This window comes from Aulostomus chinensis, chromosome 19 (assembly GCF_037954235.1).
Source record: "Aulostomus chinensis isolate RoL2024-O1b breed Wild chromosome 19, RoL_Achi_v1.0, whole genome shotgun sequence".
NCBI lineage: Eukaryota > Metazoa > Chordata > Actinopteri > Syngnathiformes > Aulostomidae > Aulostomus > Aulostomus chinensis.
The window spans coordinates 8351539-8360879 of NC_141338.1; the positions used below are offsets into that span (position 1 = coordinate 8351539).

The following is a 9341-nucleotide window of genomic DNA, read 5'->3' on the forward strand; positions in this document are numbered from 1 at the left end:
AACAAAGTCTTATTTTGATTTTTTTGATCAACTGTTCAGTCAATTAAAATATATTGAAGATGCTGGAACCACATACATACATACACACCACATATACACCACATACATACAGTTTGCTATTTTTGTTAGAAATATGTTGAAATAATCAATCAGTAATAAAGACAGCTGCAGAATAGTTTTCATCTTAAATATAGCGATTCATTGTTGTACATTTAAATCAATATACCAACATGCAATAGTTACCTGTTATTTAGATTCAATTTGACTGTTGATACAGAGGCCGTTGCAATGCTCTGTGGTGTAGGAGCAGGAGTTGGGGCTGGCACTGTTGATGGTTTGATGGAAGGGGTACTAAAAGAAAATGCTGAAGGTCCAGAGGGAGCATCAGAGGGAGGTTTAGAGGCAAAGGAGAAGCCTGAAGATCCTGAGCCAAAAGTTGTGGTCACACTGAAGGGGAGAGATGAAGCGGCAGAGGGGGCACAGGTAGATGGCAAAGAGAAGGTGAAGCCTGATGATGACACTGGAGCTCTGGGAGCAATGCTGAAAGAGGCAGCAGCAGAGGAGGCAGCTGGAGCTGGAGGAGCGGCAGGAGCTGCTGAAGTAAGGCCGAGGTTTGGGAACACTGCTGGCATGGATGGAATGGAGGCACCAGATTTGGGTGGTTGGATTACCAAAGAACCTATGAACAGAAAGGAATTTTGTTTTCATGCAATCTCAGCACGACATTACATATACAACAAATTGAATGACTCTGAATGAAAATTGCTGGCAAATTTGTCAGACTCCCATCATAAATCAGAAACAAAATAGTTGTAAAGATGCACAAATAATGTATTCTCGCCCAATGTCAGCGAAGCGGTGTAGAAATGAATGGATGGATGGACAAATAATGTACCTGAAAACCATGTTTTAGATTACGTATCGTCTTGACCTTGACAAAACCTGTTTGCTTCCCATCTTCTCTCATCATTGGTAAACTAAAATTAAACTTTGCGGGTCCTATTCCAAGATGTATGGTGGAATAAGACTCAAGATTATCTGTCACTATTTTTTAGATTAAAAACATAGTATCAATGAAAGTCTTGTTCCTTTATGACATTCAGACAAGCCTCATTCGAAACACATTGGACATTCATGTTTGTTTGACAGGTTCTTCATTTAGCTGGGTGCTTAATGTTTGGTTCAACTCAACCTCATAGACAACTTACAACGATGACACCAAACCACCTATTTAAAATATACCTATCTATAAATCTATGTTTATCAACAGTCTAAAATATCACCTAACCACACCAGACTTTTAATGAAACATCTGTCCTGGTAACTGGTTTTCCTACCTGGCTTGGGCAGTCTCTCGCCCTCCAAGGTGAGGGTGGTTGGGGGTGTGATCAGTTGCTTAACCCCTGGATTGTGGTTGAGCAGAGCAAATGGGCACAGTACTCCTTCTGTGGACAGCATTAGCATAGTGGGTGCTGGAGGCAAGATCTTCTCATCACCTTGACAAAATGGAAAGATACAGACTGAATCAGGCAATTATCCATCCAGACGGAGAAACTGCTAAAGGACTCAAAAATATATGGACTAACAATCTCACAAAAATATAGAAAACAAACCAAACTCTTGTCTGATACACTACGTAAATGGATCTGAAACTCTACAGATCTCTGGTTGAAAGTATAGAGAATTTATTGAAAGATCCTCAATCATGTGAAATAGAGATTGGACTTTTTCGAGGAATATATTCATCACTCCGTGCAGCTCTGTGCTTCAGACTCACAACTGCAACAAGAGTGATGATGTAGGCTGCATTTCCACTACCTGGTACAAGTACAATACATTTGAAAAGGTTGCTTATGCAATGCAATATAAATAAATCTGTCTGCCTCACAGTGTGTTGAACATGCTTGCTTGTTTCTCCACCAGAATCTGGCAACACTGAGCTGAAACCCTCATGTTCTCAGCAAGTTCCAATACAAATATCAGACATTCTGGATCAGCTGTACCAGTACATGTAAGCAGGAGGAAATAAAAAAATCTGATGGGAGGTTAAAAAAAATTGTAAGTGAGAATCGAGAGCAAAATGCAGTGTAAATGCAGCTAGTTTTGTCTGCATTGCACTTTTCATGATGACATAATGCTCTGTCACTTTAATCTAGTAATGGGTGACAGTATGTGAGTACAAAGACAATATGTAGTACTGCAGTCACCTCTCTGACTAAACTCGCCCCCCAGTGGTGCAAGTGATAACAGTGTTCAGTTCAAAAAGACACAGTGTACAGAGACAAGAGTCCCCAGATGCCTCATTTGGTAAACTACTATCCACTGCATTCATCTTAACCCCACCCCCCCCCCCCCCACCTTCCTGCACTTAACACCCACTTTTCTCCATTTTGCAAAATCATGCAGTGCACAGTGCCAAACACAGATACTGTAAACACAATTAAAATATTGCTCTTTGAGTTGCTTATCACTGACTCACAATAGACTCAATAAGTTGATATATTTGCATCTATATATGCTGCTTAAATGATTGACAATATGCAAATATATTCGTAACTTTGTCAGCAAGGAGTCAAACATTTATCTACAACTACTACACAAACACACACACAAACCCATTAAACAATAATTAATGCAAAGTATTGATTAAAGATAAAGTGTCTCTCCATAAACTAGGAGCACAATGCAGGGAACAACAAAAACATCAAAATACAGTATTTAATATTTAGTTTCATTGCAGTTATGAAGCTTAAGTTGGGAAGATAGAGGGTGAAAGAGAAAATGAACAGAAGGGAGAGGCACTCTGTAAACCTCATCAGCATTCTGCAACAGAATTGTCTGGGCTTTGTTGTTTGTTGTGGTCCGCCAGCCTGTCTGAGCCATTTTAATGAGTGCACTTTTTTCTCTACAGACAACTCGTTACACTCCCTTCACTTTCTCTATCAAATGTCTCACCTCAGATAGATTTTGATCACATTACAATCATGTCAAAATGTTGCTCGAATTGCTGAATTTTTTTTTTTTTTAACTTCTTCTCTTGATAGAGAACAAGTTCTTCGAGTGAGCAATGAGATGTGACTAGACAGCATCAGCAGCTCTACGTGAATGTCTGGCAGAGTGGTCCAGTTCAGATAAAACAGTGTGCTGAGACGAAAGCTTATTACTATTCATTACACAAGCTGCCATAGAGCACTGCAGTAAATGCTGTATGAACAAAGACTTGCTGGATTTGAACCTTTTCTGATCTTTAAGGGGTGGGGGGTAAAATGTTTTGTAGCAAAGATAACAGAGGAAATAAATAATACTATCATAAAAATGACTTACATCAGCAAGCCACCCAGCACTCCATGCATTAGAGAACCTTGCATACGCCTATAAACAACTTCAGAGCACTGAATGATTTGTTTGCAGGAATCTAAAAGGTCAACTCAAGAAAAAAGCCACAGCGTCCTTACTTTCAGACTGAGATGGTTCAAAATAATGGCCTAAAACATTTGTTTTAATTAAAAACAGTCTTACAGGGGTGGGTGGTATCGTCAGAGGCAGATGGTGTCCAAACATGCCTGAACTGATTTAATTATACCCACTGTCCACACTGTCTTTCAAATATTTCCCAGAAAACCTTCAGCAAGTCTCATTACTTAAACAAGTCATGACAAAAAGGAAACAAATAAGTACAGTAAAAGTTGCAGCTACTGTAATCTTTTCAAATTTCTGAGTGGGAGAGGATATTGTTGAAAATAAAAAAAGGTAGGCAATAAGTTTATCTTACTTAAATCTGTCACCATATTTATCATTTACTATCATCAGTTATCGTATTCCTATTGGGACCTAGTTTTTATAAATACTGAATTATAAAAAAAACTCAACCAGATAACTAGCCATACGCAATATCTGTGTTTTAAGCTTGTAAAGTGACATTGCTTCACCAGACTGAAGAGCAACAGTCCAACTAATTGAATGTGAATATATTCCAATCTCAATTTAATGATCGAGCAAAAACCTGTGCCTCAAATTCACTTTCAAAAGAAAGCACAAATTGGTTATACCTTGGAGCAAGCCAACTTCTCTGTTTACTGGTCTAGTGGCACACAGAATTTTATTTCATTCCCCCAAGCCTTTATCAAAACAAAAATGGACATGAAGTGCATGTAGACCAGGAATGGACTTTTCTATGAAGTACGAGACTACTTCAAAATGACTGTTACACTTTGAGTAGCCACAATCAGTTCACACTGCAGGAAAAAATGAAATCCTCTTGAGGAAAGAAGATGGTTTTGTAGAGTAGTACGCAGAAAATCACTTACTGATCCTGATCTCCTGCCGGCTGGTGTAGTCAATAGCTAAGCCAAGGGGAAGAGTGTCGTCAACTGTGTCGGACACTGGAAGCTCAGCCCTACTGGCATCCTCCAAGATCCAAAGTTCCCACAACTATAAGGACAACAATTACTTGCAGTCATCACAGTGAAAAAAATCTTTGGATCTTTCTAAATACAAAGAAAACTCACTTGCATTTAAAGTGACCAGTTAATGGCTAAATATTACATTTGGGTTGATTTCCGTTTTTCCTTGCGTGTCTGGTGTATGAGTTGCAACCAGTTTAGTAAATTTATGCAAACTGGCAAATTATAAACTAGCCTGTCAGCAACCTGTGCTAAGTCAAACACACTGCATTCGTAATAAGCAACATGGCAACGTGATTAGCATGAAATGTTTGATTTTAACAGACTGCTGAATCAAATAGAAACATGGTAAACAATCACACAGTATAAAAATGTAGTATCCTGGTCCAGTCTGCTATTTGGATTAGTATCAACCTACTTTGATCATATTTACACTCGCCCAAGCTAATGAAAGATTCAGTTTTTCACTTGAATACATACTTTGTCATCTTGCCTGGCTATGACGCTGACTTCAATAGAAGCTGCTGATGCCGCAAAAAAAAGGTCCCTGGATGGAAAAAAGCAAGGAGAAACACAAAAATTGTACACCATTTTAACATGATGTGCCTTGGGCCGCCTGCAAAATGTAATCACTCTTACCAGTCCTCTATGTGACTCAGGAAATAGTGGTGTTGTCGCTCCGTGCAACTGCCATATACCGTGTCACAGAAGTTCAGATACTTTGTTTCCATCTTCTCGTCCTTTTTCTGCAAAAAAAAAATAAATAAATAAATTGCATGATGTTCCTTTCATCTTAACTGGCCACAATGGATCAAATGACAGTATGTAATTTCAAAAGTATCACTTGTAACGATGAACTTCACATTTGCACCTTATTATCCGACCAGAGAAAGGATCACACTACAGATGCTGACAACAAACATCCACTGTCCAACAGTGATCTGGAATTTTATGATTAATAACTTAGTGAAAGTAATGGCTCGAAAAGCCTCAAATGTCTTCAATGTCACTTGTAAGACGCATCAAAGTTAAATAACATAGCTTTAGGCTACAAACGCAGCAGGAGCCTAAACTACCAGTGAGGACAGAGCCACAACACAGAGGTACATTTGAGTAAACCTTTCAAAGCATCACATCACGTGGAGAGGTAAAATTCTCATGTAAGTGGGCTTTATTTGAAAAACTTGATTTACTGGAGGGATGAAAAACACAGAATCCACTGACTTAGGATTCAGACACATTCAATCTACAGGGCTCTGACATGACTGGTCATGTTCTGCGTAGTTGAGCAGTGCTCAAATTTGCCTAGACTGTTTTTAATATGAAGGAACGGATGGAGTGCTCTTGACAATTGGATGCAGAAAAACCAGCATGCACCACGCGGTCAGACTGCTGCTCTCTGTAGAAAACGAACAATGTCCGCCTCAGTCACCTCGGTTGTGTGATTCACTCTTTCTCTACTTTTAGACAGAGTAGAGGACTAGAGGGGTGCAGTTGTGACTAAGTAAATTAAGTGGAGAATGGATGTAAGGAGTACTCACAGGAAGAGAGATCAAAACTAGCTGTGGTGGGCTCTCCAGGGACCCATCTGCAGCAGCATATACAACCGCAAAAACAAAGGTTTTCAGCCAAAGCACATCCAGGACTGTGAGAGACAACAGGAGAGAAATGCATTAGACTTCCTGAGTTAAACAGAACAAGTAACTGATAAACGCTTCCATTAAATGCACGAATCTGCAGGACAAAAGATGCACAGCTGATAATATTTAATTTGAGATGGGAGCGCCTGTCTTACCTTTGACAGGGTTGTCGGAGGTGTAGAAATGTGGACATGGGATGACTTTCTTTTCCTCTAGTGCCTTTTCAACAAAGAACAAATTATTAAATCATATTGGTAAGAGCTGTGTTGCACCTCTCATGGAGCAATAAAGGTTTTGTTTTCAATCAAGCTGCATTCCGTTCACTTACTGGTGTATACTGGCTAACTGTGGAATTCATTTTCCCTGCAGCAACTTGTTTTCCTTTTGGGCTCCAACAAACTGAATGAAAGAGTACATTCACAACATTTGAGTCACATGATAAAATGGAGAGATGAAGCACATAAAAAGCTCAACAGCAAGTTCTCAGGAAAAGAACATGACAACACACTTAATTTTGCCTAAACCAGATCTATCATCTTGTGTTTCACTCACTGCATGTGATGCCACTTGAAGCAGGCAGGCTGGCCTGCACATTTACACCGTAAGTAACATCCAAAATCATCATGCTGCCATCAGACAGACAGGCAGCCAACATGGACGCCTGAACAGGATTCCACTTCAGGTCCTGAACTAAAGCTCCCAAGGGTACTGTTGGCTGCCAGGATGCAAAAGGTAACTTCTCTGGTCTCGCCTGGAAAGGTTAAAAACAAATGTAAAACATTTTCCTGTTAGAATTTGGCACATATCAGGACACTCAAGCTGAGACATTACAGGCAAACTGGTCAGGAAAAAACCTACAAAACACACATTAAAGTCAGGTGTTTATTTTCACCGCAGTTGTGCTCTGTGGATCTAGACACTCTTGGCAGTGAGCAGGTGAGTTATTTGTATAATCTATTTAAATAACTCTGAAATAAAATCCATTAACAACTTGAACATATACTCTTTTATTGCATCCAAAAACTACAGAATAGGTCGATGACATTTATTTATGTGCAGTAGAAAAAAGGTTGCTCCTGGCCCTGGTCAGAGGTTTTCTGCTTGTTAGAAAACATGTAATCCCTAAAGATTTGATGGAAAAAAGATCTTTTTTTTATGGCTGTGTTTAATACTTCCTGATTAATGGGGGTTTGTGTTTATATTATTTATATTAATAGGTCATAAATATATACTTAAACAGTCCTCAATAAAAACACTGGATGACATTGGCACGAAATTAACAGCATTTTGGACCTGACTTAGTTCAATGCTCAGGTTTCTTTCACTTCTAGAAATATATGCAAATTAAAAAAAACAAAATCCACAAATACATACACATACACACATATATATTTACCAGACGTTTACATACACCCTGCAAAAAGACACAACAAATTTTTTTCTCACTGTTTGAAGCTAAATCAGCTTCAGGTCATTTAGGATTACCAAAATTATTTCTTTGAGCTAAATGTCACAATAATGAGAGAGAGTATACTTCAGAGAATTGGTTATTATTTTCTTCAAGGTCAAAAGTTTACATACATTTCCTTGGTATTTTGGATCATTGCCTTTGAACTGCATGACTTGGGTCAAACGTTTTAGGTATCCTTCCACAAGCTTCTCACAGTACTTTGCTGGAATTCTGGCCCATTCCTCCTGACAGAACTGGTGTGACTGAGTCAGGTTTGTCGGTCGCCTTGCTCACACATGCCTTTGAAAGATCTGCCCACAAATTTTCGATGGAATTCAGATCAGGGCTCTGTGATGGCCACTCCAAAACATTGACTTTGTTGTCTTCGAGCCACTTCTTAACTATTTTGGCAGTATGCTTAGGGTCATTGTCCATTTGGAGGACCCATTTGCGCCCAAGTTTTAACTTCCTGGCTGATGTCCAGATATGCTGTCTTCATATTTCCACATAATGTTCTTTCTTCATGATACCATCTATTTTATGAAGAGCCCCAGTTCCTGCTGCTGCAAAACAGCCCCGCAACATGATGCTGCCACCTCCTTGCTTCACAGCTGGTAGGGTGTTCTCAGGTTTACAAGCTCCCAAATTTAACAGTGCTCATTATTTAGAAGTTGAGGTCTTTGTCTTGGTGTCTTTTTGCAAACTGTAATCTGTCTTTTTTATGTTTCTTCAGGAGGAATGGCTTCCTTCTCACTGAGGAGCCGTTCAGCCCATCTCTGGGACACAGAGCCCATCTCCTTCCTAGGCAGTGTGATAGCTGGACAGTCCCATGATCTTTATACGTGCGTATAAGTGTTTGAACAGATGAGCGTGGCACCTTCAAGCATTTGGAAACTGCACCAAGACTTGTGGAGCTCCACGATTCTCTCCCTGATTTCTTTTGACTTTCCCATGATTTCCAACAAGGAAGCAAAGTGTTTGAGAAAGCTTCAAAAGCCATGACATCATCATCTGGGCTTCCCCTCATTGTTTAAAGACATAGTACTTTTTGTGCATGTAAACGTTTGACCTCAAAGAAAGTAATATAAAATCCTCAAAGAAATTCTCTCTCTCATTATTGTGGCATTGAGCAAAATTAAATAATTTTGGTAATCCTAACTGACCTGAAACAGAAGAGGTTTAGTCTGATTTAACTTCAGACTGTGAAAAAAAGCGTTACGTGTCTTCTTGCACAGTGTATGTAAACTTCTGGTTTCAACTGTGTATGTGTGTGTGTGTGTGTGTGTGTGTGTATATTTATATCTCAAAAGTCAAAAGCTCTGGCATTTCAAGTAAAGTAGTACCTTGTTGATGAAGGTGCGAACATCATAGAAAGTGAGAGACAAACCCGCCTCCTCAGATACACCACATACTGACAAAGTAAGTTCATCAGAACTGAGAGCCAAATGGTGCAGACACAGCTCCACAGTCACCTCCGCCAACGCTGCTGCTCCCTCGACTACAGCAAAGAGGACAAGTTGAGTAAATTAGGAGAGAGACCACGTAACAAATAAAACATACAGTCTTAGTAACAGACATCCCATGACTGAGTAGTAAATTAAAATCAAAACAGAGGCACAGATAATTCCGTACTTATTTCATTGGGGTTGCAGTCAACTTTATCAGCAGCGAGAATGAGTTCTGTGAGATAAACTTTGAATATTCGGTCTTGCCCAACAAAAGTAAGACCAAATTTGTTGGAGACAGTAAGAAGGCTGGATCTTTCTTTTGGTAACGCTGCTGCAGGCTCAAACACTCTTGTTTTCTTCATCTGACGAAACTGGAAATCCTGAAAAAGATAAAAACATG

At 39.4% G+C, this 9341-nt stretch overlaps 1 protein-coding gene across 1 annotated transcript in view; it reads right to left on the minus strand.

The window, feature by feature from the left end:
- nup214 (nucleoporin 214) overlaps positions 1–9341 on the minus strand; it is a 28008-nt gene that overhangs the window by 17916 nt on the left and 751 nt on the right. The window contains 11 exon segments of the mRNA XM_086186456.1: positions 244–679; positions 1338–1496; positions 4308–4431; positions 4884–4950; positions 5043–5149; positions 5945–6048; positions 6199–6262; positions 6372–6442; positions 6596–6794; positions 8837–8991; positions 9126–9321. Coding sequence (XP_086042582.1) covers positions 244–679; positions 1338–1496; positions 4308–4431; positions 4884–4950; positions 5043–5149; positions 5945–6048; positions 6199–6262; positions 6372–6442; positions 6596–6794; positions 8837–8991; positions 9126–9321 — 1682 coding nt within the window.